This window comes from Corvus cornix, chromosome 3, assembly GCF_000738735.6.
Source record: "Corvus cornix cornix isolate S_Up_H32 chromosome 3, ASM73873v5, whole genome shotgun sequence".
Classification (NCBI taxonomy): Eukaryota; Metazoa; Chordata; class Aves; order Passeriformes; family Corvidae; genus Corvus; species Corvus cornix.
Window position 1 is genome coordinate 53,055,151 of NC_047056.1, and position 13,595 is coordinate 53,068,745.

Genomic DNA, 13,595 nt, shown 5'->3' on the forward strand with positions numbered 1-13,595 from the left:
CTGGTGGAATTATTAATGTTTGAAATTAGACAGTACAAAGAAATGGCCTGGCATCAGTTGCACAGGGAAAAGGAAGCAGACAATGTTTTAGAGATTTCAGTAGGCATACAGTTAACTGTAGAGAGACACTTCCAGTGGCACTGACCAAAGGGGGATCACTTGAAAGGGATACTTGTGTAAAATTCCAGCTGTTCTGCAATACACCCAAGTTCTGACTGTACAAGTAAAAGCATCTGTGGAAGACAATTTTGCCACAAGGTAAATCAGAACAATACTGGTATTCACTAAAAGTATTCTCTTGAACAAAGGCAGACTTTTCTAATGGTTTGCAATTTACTGTTGCAGGTCCAAAAGCAACTGTTTTACTTAGACAGAAAAACATAATTTTAAAAATTATTATTGTCTGTGACTCCTAAATTTGCCCCATCAGGTCAGTTTGGAACTTGCAGGGTTGTACCACAGAGAAGCACACTTAGCATGGAATTGCAAACCTTACCTTCAACGTCTCATCAAACTCTGGATCCACTGTGCTCTTTTTGACAGCTGTCTTCCGCTTATTCCAAGGAGATTTATCAGGAAGTAAATAAACCTTAACATACCTTGGAGATAAAAGAGAAAGATACATGGAAAATGATCAGAAGGGGTAGGGAGGATCAAATGAGAAAAACAATTAGATGAGAGGAGATTTTTCTTAATTCTTAAACAACTTTGACTTTGTAAGTTCCCAAGCAATAAAATGACAAAATGTGATTTATATATTTTCTCAATAAAAGCAGCTAGACTTTAAGGATCCTTGTGTACCAAGTTAACGTGCTTCAATTCCATTGTACTTGGGAAAGGATTAGGAACTGAATAGGAATCCTGTTATCATACTCTTGGCTCTGATAAAACAGCCCCCTAAAGAAGTCACCTTGTCAGTTGTAGTGACAGCTTTATAATGAAAAAAACCAGCATATTATGTGCTCAAAAAAATGCTATATATATAAACTCAATCAACTTTAGGGTTACTGCTGCTTATTCATGAAGAAAATCTCATCTTCACAACATCAGGTACCATGTAGAGAAAAAGGCATTATCATATAAATAATACAGAATAATTCATAGGTCTTACAAATGCTAATTGTTCTAATAGTCACTAGAATGAAAATGGGAGATTGTCTAAAGGGCTCAAAATTGCCCTAACATTGATTCAAAGAAAACCAGCCAAAAAATTTCTGGAAGCTGAGTTGGACCAATGTCAAGCACCAATGATTCATACCCAAAGTTTCTCAAGTGTAGGTCAAGTGAACACTAATACTTAAATATTCCCCTCAGTATCAGTTCAGTGTGCTGTACTTGTGTTATGGCTTCAAAAGTAAAGAGTTTCAGCAATAGAGAGTTCTCCCAGCTTGTCAGGGAAAGGAGTGGTTGTTTACATAATACAAACCATTTTTAAACTGTAGATATACATATTTCAGATATTATGACTTAAATGAATTTTAAAACATCCTCTTGATTAACTTACTGGGTAAACAAAATCAGCTGTATCTCATAATATCAGTGCAGAACTTACACATATTCCCTACTTTTTCCAAACTGATCCATAGGTAAAGCTACTTTTTAAAATATACAGGTACTAGAAGATTTAGCTTCTTGTTCTATGAACCTAGATCATTTTAATTAAAACATAGCCAGTCAGACTTCAAACCAGCAAATAAGCTAAATAATTCATCAGGTTTTAAACATCAGTTAAAAGCCTGCTTTTCAGCAAGCACGTCAAATAACTGTGCTGTACTCTTTCAGTTGGCTTGGAAACCAACAGAAATATAGGAATATATACCCACACAGAACATAACGTTTGCTACACAGCACTTCCCACATTTCCCTTCAGGCTTCCTGCAAGTGTTTGCCTGGCTTAATTACCAGGGGACTTAGAGAACCTTGACCCACTTCTGAAGTGCTCCCAAACAGCCCTTCTCCACGGGCTGCTCCTCCAGCAAGGCACTGCTCATCATCAAGCTTGTCTTTATGAATATTCTCTGCAAGATGCACAAAACCCATCATCCTTCTGGGTGAAGGTGACTGCAAGTCCACAATTCCAATGTGGGCACTCAAATGCTCAAATACAGTGAGACAGCAGGGGCAAGAATAGGTAGTTAGGGATTCTACCTGGTGATTTTCTACCAATGGTTACTGCATGGTTAGAGAAGACTCTAGTGATAAAGAGAGAAATCACTAAGGCTTATTCCAACCAAAATTTTCTATGGCATATTTAATCGCAGAAGCAGATATTTGTTCCTCTTACAATGGTACATAATCATTAAACAGCTTTTGATTTTAAAATACATTGCAGCACCTGAAATTTCTACTTTTATCACAGAAGATGGAAGCACCCAAGTAGTATAGCAATCACCCAGTGCCCCACAGCAAGTCAGCAGTCAAATTAGAAACAGGACATCTCATGTTTCAGCCACAATTTAAGAACTAAAATGTGAACAGCTATTCCTGAAGCCCAAAGGTACTCACCAGCAACACACATACCCAACTGCCTGCACACAGGCAGGGAAAGAAAATTCCTAGCAGAAAATAGTCAAAATGGAATAAGCACTGGTATGAAACCTGTTTGTCTTGCAGTGTGTACGTGTGCAAAGCATTGGTGTGTATGCTGGATGTTCTGAAGGTGCCAATTCGGCATACAATCACATATAAATCTGTTTCACTGCGAACATACATGAGTATTGTAAAAAGCAGAATATTTTCCTTACATTTCTTCTCCTTCTCTACAGAAATACTTACGGGTTACACTTTTTCTTCTTCTCTTCTCCATAAGCCAGGTTCCTGCATCCCTTGATGCAAACTTCCAAGATGCAAGCTCTGAAGTTGTACTTTAGGGCAAACTCTATTTCTCCTGTGATGTTAGCCTTGCCAAAATTGCCAGACTCAGTGCAAGTGCTGTTAAGACTATACAAACTCCCCTGAGAAAAGACAAATGTCTGGTAAAAGCAGTTTCAGATCAAACAGGAAAAAACATTTATTTCCCTCAATAGCCAGTACCTTTACAGACATGACTGTAAAGCTACTGCAAATCATGAAATTAAAGGTAATCTGTATAAAACATTCCATTGCTTTCATAACATCCCTGAAAATTATGACTGTAATTGCAATTCTACTGCTTTGCCCCCTTCTCTTCAGCAAACTCTCTAAGCTGAGAAAATGCTTGAAGTAACCTCTAGATTTAGAACCTGTCTTTATATAAAACTGCTATATCACTTCCCATGAGAAAAATGGGGTAAGTATCTGAAAGGGAATGAAAACACCCTCTGAAATCTAAAAAACATTAAAAACCCATTGAATTAGACTGCTTTTAATACATAGCTCATAGTAGGGTACATTCACAGTAGGGTACATTCAGTTCTACCATGTATTAGAGGAAATACCAAAGTGGCCTGCACATCCAGTAAATATTTTACAAGATGTCCCAATTCTATATAAAAACGACATACGCTGTATTGCAGACCATTCAAGAGAGACTAAAATATGAATACTTCCTGCTGTTGTATGTGGGTGCATAAAGATGATGTTCCCTAGCTCACCTCAGCCCTTTGTTCTCCCTTCATCTACTTTCACCTTCGGGGCGAAGGTCTGTATGCTTTATGTATGGTGCATCCACACATATAAAGAGTACTTATGTCTAGCATTTACAGAAGCCAGGACACTGCAAAGAAGGAAGAGACTAATCCTTCATGTGGCCCAGCCCAGACACTTAACTTTAGGGTGCTATCTTGCCTTCACTGTAACAAATTATCAACTCAGAATAGTTGGGTCTCCATTCATTTATAATGATATTCTTTAAGGTGAGCCCTAGAAACTTCTTACACAGCATTTGTCACGAAGGCACCACTGTTGTTGGGATCAGTTTCTCAGCAACACTGCCCTAGATTGCTAAGAGATCTGTGTTAGATCACTCCTCCCCCTGAAAATAAACACCAACCCACAGAGGACTGGTTGACCAAGGAGTTCTGCATTGCACAACCCAGCAGCTACGAGTGCAAAGTAGTGTTTGCAAGATTGTATCTCTCTTCTATGGAGATGCTTTTCTTCCTTTGTACAGCATGCTAAATACTCAATTCACACCAAAAGATTTATTAAAGAGGCTATCTGCTCTCTCTTTTAAGCTCTAAGCAACACACACGTGTCAAAAGAAGGGTTAGAGAGTGCTTACTGAGGAGGTCAAAAGAAGTGTAAGGACTGCTTTGACCGGATGCTTGTTGCATGTAATATTGCCCCCTCCACAAGACGTGTATCAGTGTAATCAATCTCCCTTGCAGCTTTGTTCAGCTCTGCTCTTTCATTCACTGACATATTTTTATTCACCAGACCAGAAAATGCTTATTTTCCACCAAAATCCTTTATGGCAATGGAATGCAATCAGAGTTTTTTCCTAAGCTCATATGTCCTAAAAAAAAATTCTGCAAAAGTCCCTAATATTTATTCCACAGAACACCCTATTTATTTAGGAAGGCTGGATAGGTGTTATGATTAATGATGTTTGGACTGAATATAATTACATATGCCTCACATCTGATAAGGCATCCCATGGATGGGTGGAAGTCACCCCTTTTGGTTCAGTGAGCAAGGATTTAGCAATGACTTAACATATTGTACTTCTGCTAGCATAACTGGAAGCAATGCCATCTGATGTTTTGGAAGATATATTTTTTATGGAGTTGCCTTCAACATCCAGCAATTACCCATAAAGGGAAGTTTAATGGAATTTGACCTCCACCTTTATAAGATAGTAGAAAATATTTCAGTTTTAAGCCTGAGCTTTCTATAGCCCAGCTCAAATGGTTGTCATGAGAATCACAAGTGTAATACAAAACTGTTTTCCATTTGTCAGCTTAACACCTCAGACTCCACAGTGCAGTAAACTATGAGAGAGGACCAAGGCCCCTGTGTGTGTGTTTGCTTCTCTGTCAAGTGAGTAGCCTGGTTTAATTCTGATTCCCTAAGCCATTTTAGCTCCCTTCTTTGCAAGATCAGTCATGAATTCTTTGGATACTTCACCTTGCTTAACCTCATCACTAACAGAGAGAAATTAGCTTCCACAGTTAATCATACAGGCTTTAAAGCATGTGCTGAATTCATTTATAACTGGCTTCCTTCTCTCTCATTTGCAGTATTCAAAATGCCATCCAACAGAGGATGATTCAATGTCATCCCCTAAGCCTATGAACTGCTCCCCTGGCTTCCATCACTGCCATCCTCTTCATTCACTCACATTCTGACATTTGAATTTCCACTGACATTTCCACTACCACAGTTCTTGCAGACTGACAAAACCCTTCTAGTAAATGAAGCTTGAAGAGAAAAAGCCAGATACTAGGTGAGAAAGTACCACATTCATAACCCCAATCCTAATAATCAAATGGGAAGAATGTTAGTTGCATTTGCAAAATTCATAAGAAGCTGTTCTATCAATTATTCATTATCAGTGGATATATCCATCAATTATCCATTATTAATTTAATTTGCCTTATGCTTCAGAAAGTTCACAGTGTTACTATGATGACTGTGCCAAAGGCATCAGTCTTTCATCAGATACAAACTCAAGTACAATTCCTCTTTCATTTTGTAATATAATCCAAAATACACCAACATTCTGCACAAGCTTTTATATCTGTTCCCTTTAAACACTTCTTCTGTTGTGTTTCACCCTTAACTTACATGCTTTCTGCCATCACAGAAAACTGTATCACTTGTAGGACTGGTTGTCATGTCTTCTTCCTCCTGGCAACTACTTTTGCTCTGAGTTTCACTGTCATTTTGGGCCCCAGTGATGAGCTGTTGCAGACTGGGTGTACTTTTCATCTGTAAGAAATCCAGAAAGTTGGGGTTTTTTTTTTTCTAATTGAAGAAAAATGTCCCAATTTCTTCAGGAAAAAATTCAGTAAATGGCTACAATTGACACTGATTAAGGTCATGCAGGTGGCACACCTTCAAAGATAATGTAGTAACTTAATTTAAATGTTGATTTATAACTCTCTCAACCCAGTTATTGGTACACTCATTATATTAATAATTCTCTAAAATCAACATACCATCAGCTAATCTAAGTATCACAACCACAGTAATTACTAACAGCCATCTACTAATAACACACCAAAAGTAGCAATATACTAATAAAAGTCCTTATTAGGCCTTAACAAAACAGTAATTTTGGAAGAAAAAAATAGTCTTGACTCCAGGAAATTAAAAACTGTATTTTGCAATATGCATGACACATGCCTGTGTTTACCTATGCAAGAGTGAACATAAGTGGAAAGAGATTTGAAAATAGAAACAGACTTCCAAGTTCTTATTTAGTTTGACTTTGCTTTGACTAAGTCCATTCACCTTTCCAATTTTCCCATGAAAACCCTGCTAATTTCTGAGAGAGTTATATATATATATATATATCAATCAAAACTCCTTGAGATTTATCTACAGCCACCTCTGTTACCAAGAGCAACAGTTAATGGAATGAAGTGCTGGAACACAAATACACAGGGCTGGAAATATGCTCAAAATATTGGTGCTTCTGGCACACCACTTCCTGGGGATACTACAATCTATGAAAAGTATGTTAACACCTCAATGGATAGGAAAAAAGCAAGGTAAAATTGTATATAGTTAGGATCTAAGAAAATAATTTCTTTCAAAAGGTTTTGTAACAGATTACCTGAAAGACTAAAAAGAGTCTAGTGTGACTGAATCAATAGAAAGGATTAGGACTTATTTGCATAAAAGAAACAGAAAATGTGAGAGAATCCCTCCTGCACAGTCAACATAAAGCACTAGAGAACGACAACGAGAGATGAGATAATAGATGGAGATTACTTCTGAAAAAAACAGGACGTGCAAAATCCTAACCAGTCTGCTGTTATTAAAACACACGGAAATTGTTATGTCTATTAAGTGTCCTACCTTAAGAATAGATGCAAGAATTAAGTTACCTTGTGAGAGGGAAACAGACAGAAAATGCATTCAGAATACAGCCTCAAAAAAACCCCAAGCAAACCCAAAATAGTATTGCCTATCACAGAAACTGTCTTCTGCTTTATAAAAGCTGAAACACAATCAATTTCACTTGCTAACCAAAACAACCTACTACACACTGAATTTTAGCTTCTGCTTGGATCAGAAAGACTTCTCTCTTGTGCAGTACAGAACATAAGAGACTGACAAGGCAACAACAGCTACCAGTGCTAAACTCAGCATCCGGTCACAAGCCCAGGCCAGCTCTAATGTCTGTTTCTGTTGCCACAGGAGAAGTATCCCACAGCTACCAATGCACCACAAACAGCTCCCAAACGTGGCACATGCCTGCTTGTTCCCCCAGTGAGGCAGATATAACTGCACTTCCCTTAATAAACTTAGGGATTCTGATGATGAGAGGCCCTTGAAAACACTATTTATTTCCCAAATCCAGATTTTACACTGGCTGGTACTTCATGCCATTGGATTGGGTTTTTTCACTAATACTGAGGTTAAATATGATCTCTTTCAACTTTAATCTGAAGCAATCAAGTTCTGCACACATCGCAAATTTAGAAAGCTTACTTAAAAAACAGACAGTGTTCTCGAGGCTTAAGTAGTGCCTCAGCCTTACACACTGCACATTCGAACTTGTGGTTACAGTTATTACTTCACAGTCATTCCTAAAAGAAAAATATTTCTAGGCAGAAAACCCTCTGCTCTGATTCATTCTCTGAAAATGAAAGTTCTTTCTGGGGTGGAAATCACAACAAGTAATATTTCAACGTGATATTTTCTTATAAATATAATTAGTTGTTTTGCAAGTGTAATTTAAAACAGGTTCTGTCCCACAACTTAAGGCATAGCTCTAGTAAGGATGTAAACAGCTACCCTTCCTAAAGGAAAAACAAAGATGAATGACATTTACAAGGAAAAAATCAACAGTACTTCTAGAAAAACTAAAATTCTAGCTTAAATATAGTCCAACTCATTCAAATGATTCAGAGAAATAGTGCTCTGGCACACAAATATTGAAATCTATCTTTCAAAACCTGCAACACAAAGTGTGGACGTAAGTCCTAAATCTTTAAATGGGCAATTAAAAACCCATACAAATAATTCGGATTTTTCTGCTAATTAATTACTGAAGGCAAAGACTCCATATCCGTCTTTTAAATGTGGCAGATTGTTTGTGATCACCGTGCAATGAAGCCTAGTCTAAATTCCAACTGTAATGTTTTACAACACACCAGAAGAGCAGTGCTCTGCCTGTGGAATAAAGTTAACACCAAAGTGTGGCTTGCTACAATGAAAGCAGCACTCAGGTAACTAATAATTGTTGCCAGCTCTGTTGATAATTTAATTGCATACAAAAATACCAGAACAAATTTCACTGAGTTCTCAGACCTTGCTGGGCCAATTCAAACTGCCCAGTCCATGCAGCCTGACATCCTGTCTCTCCTATTTATCAGCACCTAACCCTTCTGAGGAAAGCAAAGTGCACAAGGGAGCTGTGAGTAATGTGTCCCACAAGGTCTGGCCCAAAGCAAGGCCTTTTCTCAGCATCTAATCCAGGCACTTAGCAAACCACATTGACCTCATTCAGATGAACAAGGCAATTCAGTAAGTACCCACTATGTGGAAAACTAAGTATGGACAAAGTTCAGTCACTTGAGAGAGCTGAAAGTGTACAAAACAAAATCTTCAGTGTAACTCTAAAACAGAAATGTGACATCATCTTCAGCCCTGCACAATTTGTAGGAAAACAGATGACTGGATTTTTCTCAAACTTCTCAAGGAAATACTGAAAGCTAGAGACTGTAACCAAAGCAAAAGGAAAAGAGAAGTTGCATAGCAACAAACAGCAATGCTTTCTCCCTGCCAACTTAAAATATGCTCTGAAAACATCAGGATGGGTTTGGGATAGTCATAGCTTGTCCTGTTCAGCAGCAAAAGGGGCAGGAAGAAGACAAGATAGAGCACCTCTCTGCAGCCCAACAATCACATAGAGCAGATATCAAGTCAATGTCAAGAGTGTCTGTGAGCACCTAAGAGCAAAATGCCCCATCCCCTCAATCCTTCCCTCCCTTTGCAAAAATCTCAGTCTAATATTTCAACTCTGAGCTGAAATCAATTGTGCAGAATCTGTCAAAAACCTTGTGAAGAATCAGAGTTCTGACCACAGTCAGTGAACATCAGCTACATCCTGTTCATAAAATAAATGCAAAATTTCACTGTGTACAGATTGCTCTCACAAATATATTTCACTCCTGAAACAGCTCTTACAGTTACAGACTGTGTATAATAATATGGATACCCTGCTTGTAATGTTGATTGCAGTGTCAGACTGGCTCCTTCTTTGCTTTCTTCTTTCCACATTCTTCCCATAATCTGTGGTTAGGACACACCTGTCAGCCATATCATTCTGGGACTTTGATATTTCTGAAGTGAAAACATAGAGAAAAGTCACTATAACAAACTTTGCAAGCAATGCTATAGATTTATAGGCTAATTCTGTAGCTTTCAAACTGTCATCCTGCACCTTTAGCATTGATCTCCTAACAGTAAGAAAGAGATAGGAAGACAAGTGCTTGTCATATTGTATATAATTATATTTTGCCTCCCTAAATCTTTCATGCTGTTTCAACTGGAAATTATACTCCTTGCTCCCTATCATTATAGCCACTGCAAGGAAATGTAAGCCATCAAATACAGTTTCCTTGCAGAAGCAGCTACTACAGTCCCTATGTATAGTTTGATTTGTAAAGCAGTTTGGTTTGGTTCAGGATAAAAGCAAGATTTTTATAACAACATAAAGCAACATGATAATGAAAAGTAGAAAGAAGATCATACTGGGAAATATTTAGAAATGTATCCAAAATATGGGTGACAGGAGGGATAATACACACTGGTCCCAAACAACATATAATTTTAAGAATGTGAATAGCCCTCATTCACTTCAATAACATTACTCATATGGATAAGCTTATGTCCATACTTAAGCACCTTGTTGAATTAGCACTTCAGTAACGTGTAGTTTATCGGCAAGTAAGTCTGCAGGACAACTGGATATTTAATGCTCCACTTTTCGCTTCTTATTCCTCAGTGTACACTCAGAACTTCACTTAAAGGGAAGAGCAGCACTCATCCATGACTTCTGAAGTTGAATATGAGCAGGCTTAGCTGCAGATACTTTGTTGTCAATCCCAGATAGATTCTCATGAAGAATTAAAAATTTATAAGTAGTACATGAAATAGCTATCATATGTTTAATTCATACAGAAGAAATAAACACTTCTCTCACAACATGAGTCTCTGTGGAAAAACCTCAGACAGCAGACAGTACAACATTATGGTATTCAAAAACAATGGCACTCAGGTGTGATTTTTAAAGACACTCTGGGTTAGTTTTGTTCTTAGTAGCAATCAGTCCTCAGATGTTTACTGTACTCTGCGTACACCATTAAGGCACCATGTGACCTATTCAAAGGCAAGCTCAATTAAGCCATCTCTGTAAATGAAACCAGGATTTTAACATACACAGTGAAATCAGAGATCATAAAAGAGACCAGAATTGAGAGTTCTAATGGAATAGATACAATCTGAGTAGTTTGACCAGCAGAAGAGGCAAAAACACCAGCTTGCCTCACATTCTCTTAGAATGAACAGGTTACAGAACAGGTTATTGTGGGAAAAAACAAATGTTCAGTTTTCATATCTATTCCTCTTTTGGCTTCTCTACCCAAATGTCAGCAAGACTGACACTCTCTCTAGTGCCAAGAGGAATTTTTCATTGCAAATAAAACTACAACCAGTAATTCATTTTACATTCACCAAATGGCAACCATTGGATTATAATCTCCTCTTGCTGCCAAGCCACACTGGAACAGGAGGTAACAGCACAAAGGAGCAGACTGTACAATGGCAGCTTTGTGCTGCATGCGCTGATCCCTCGTTCCCGCTGCTCTCAGACACACACACACACAGGCTCCAGTGAGAGAGTCAGAGGCAGAACAAGGTTCTCCAGGTTTATTTACTGCAATAAACAAGAGCTGGGTATATTAAATACCTCTGCAAACCAGGACATTTTTGTCAAGATAAGATACAGAGTACTAACTTTAGACACTTGTCACAAAAAACGTTTAACAGCACAGTACCAGGTTTCATTGAGAGGCCATATTGTCTGAAAAATCTGGTTTCTTAAGTCAAGAAACCCAAGTCTTTCTCTCTGTAAGACTTCCTATACTTTTTAATTACTGACTTCAATGATTGCAGCAGCCTGTTATTTTCTCCCAAATTAAACTGCTCCACAGTAACTGAGGATGAAAGCACCTGAGTGGGGTTTCATCCACAGCTGAACTGAACTAAAAACTTGCTTCCATCTCCCTCTGCAACCACTGCTCTGCTCTTCTCCATCCCTAGCTCCTGATCACACGGACCAGCACTCTGTTGCACATGTTCCAACATATATCTTACCTTGAGCCCACACTAAAACAGCAGAAAAGTACCTATGTGTTTTGTCTAGGTTAATGTTCTGCCCTTTAAATTAGCTAAACCAGTTTATAGAAGGTCCCAGATGCTAATTATGGCAGCATAAGGCTAGAAACAGAGAGAGAAGAAAGATGTGAGTGGAGAAGGACCATCCTTTTGGTAGCAGTGAATTAATAAATCACTCTGCTGCAGTCCTGACAGTCTTTACCAGTAACTCTGGGATATGGCCAGGCTTCAAACTAACAGAAATCTGAATAAATTACTCTGCATCCCATTCTGTGCTGCCAGTATTACTGCCTCCAGTAGTAGTGTCCTACAACACCATATACTTCTGTTTAGGAGCAAGTCACCTATGTCTCTGCATAGCTTTACTGTGCTCACACAGACACAACATTAAATTTGCATAGTTAAAGGGGAATAGGTCTTTAGGATGGGTGGAAGAAGCTCAAGGAAAGATCAAACAAAAGCTAAGAAAAGAGTTAGGGAGAAAGGCAGAAAGGCACAAAAGCCAGATTTGTTCAGGTCTAATCTCACATGTGGGGTTGTGTAAGTTGAAGCTAGCAAGAAAATACTACGGTTTGTTCAAATCCATGCAAATGTGCAAGCCTCTGTAATCTTCCTAAGGCTCAGAAGTTGTTTTCCTCTGGTCACTGATGCCTTTAATTTGTTTTGCACAAAGGCTGACTGTCACCAATGTAGTTTGCCTTAGAGGTGCACACACAGTCCTGCACCCCTAGGAACAGCAGGCAGTGCAAGAGAATGGAAGGAACCAAAAGCATCAGAATGGAACAAGAGTTGTTAGGACTGGATAGCACTTAGAAATGTGCACTGAAAAATTCCACACAACTAGACTGAGAAAGAGGAAGGAAGTCCTCATGAATACTGCCAGTTAATGAAAATATTAAACTCCTGTTAAATGATAGACTCTTTGACAGGGTCAGCTGGGGTTCAGCCAGATAACATGAAGATCAGCAATTGGTTATTACTCTAACATGAATTAAATATACTGCATCTGAACACCTGGTGAATTTTAAAAAAAACATTATACAGTCTTTTCACATCTTTACAAGAAAGGTGTTCTGGGTTGATATAATCAGGTTATTTAACAACTGGCAGAATACTAGGAGAATTCGATATACTGTATTATTTTTCAGATTGGCACAGCCTTGGCATTAGTTGTTTCAGCCATTACTCAATAGCCTTTTTTAATAACAATTTCTTGGCCAACACTGTGGCCAAAAAATTGAAACATTTGACTACATTATTCTGGAATGACAAGACAATGAAAGCTACTTACTTTTTATATGTGTCGTGAGAGACAAAAACAAGTTTTCCACAGATTTATTAAACCTTTTAGATTCACCAAGTTCCTGCAAACAGGAGACACAAAGAGTAAGAAAACACAAAATATTTGTAATTTTAAAGTTTCCATGATTACATATCTACAGACCACATAACAATCAGATGGTAAGGCTGCAGCCCTTTGCTCACTTCTGTAGAGAAATACTTCTGAGGACATACATTGACATGGTCGGAAACTGTCACACTAATGGATGAAGATGGAAAGTAATCTTTTCAGTTCCATGGTCCTTCACATGTAAGTGGAACTCCTTGCAGAAAGATCACATAGCGAGTTCATAAATACAACTAATGACATCACAGATTTGTTGCAAGGTATTTAATACTTTTATCTATTAAAGATGCTCCTGTGTCTCCAAATCAAAGAGTTTTCATCAAACTCCAGGTAAGCACATAAAAATGTTTACAGAAATGCAGTGGGCTTCAAAACCAGGGCCTGAGGATCCAAAACTAAATGAAACAGTAATTTAGTGCAATTTCTATGAGTTCCAAGCCACGTTCTACTATTCTGTCACTAGAAACTGGAATGCAAAGGCACCCATCAAATTCATTGTTTTTCATTCAGTAATGAAAGTGACACATGATTATTGAACGCCATGGGAACATGGGATCCTTCAGGCTCTAATGGTGCTCAGATCTCAGTCCAATCTTCCTGTGATGAGGCACCAAAAACCAGATGCAACATTCTAGTGTGAAGTAGAGTGGTTAGCCACTTCCCTCAAAAACTGAAAACTAAAGGAAAACAGCCC

The 13,595-nt window shown here is 38.2% G+C and overlaps 1 protein-coding gene across 3 annotated transcripts in view; it reads right to left on the bottom strand.

Moving 5' to 3' along the window:
* SYTL3 (synaptotagmin like 3) overlaps positions 1–13,595 on the bottom strand; it is a 37,418-nt gene that overhangs the window by 7,298 nt on the left and 16,525 nt on the right. For all 3 annotated transcript variants that reach the window (XM_019290176.3, XM_010400125.4, XM_019290172.3), the window contains exons 7-11: positions 12,785–12,857; positions 9,314–9,438; positions 5,707–5,850; positions 2,776–2,954; positions 497–599 (exon numbers count right to left, since the gene is read on the bottom strand). In XM_019290176.3, coding sequence (XP_019145721.1) covers positions 497–599; positions 2,776–2,954; positions 5,707–5,850; positions 9,314–9,438; positions 12,785–12,857 — 624 coding nt within the window. The remainder of the gene's footprint in view (positions 1–496; positions 600–2,775; positions 2,955–5,706; positions 5,851–9,313; positions 9,439–12,784; positions 12,858–13,595) is intronic.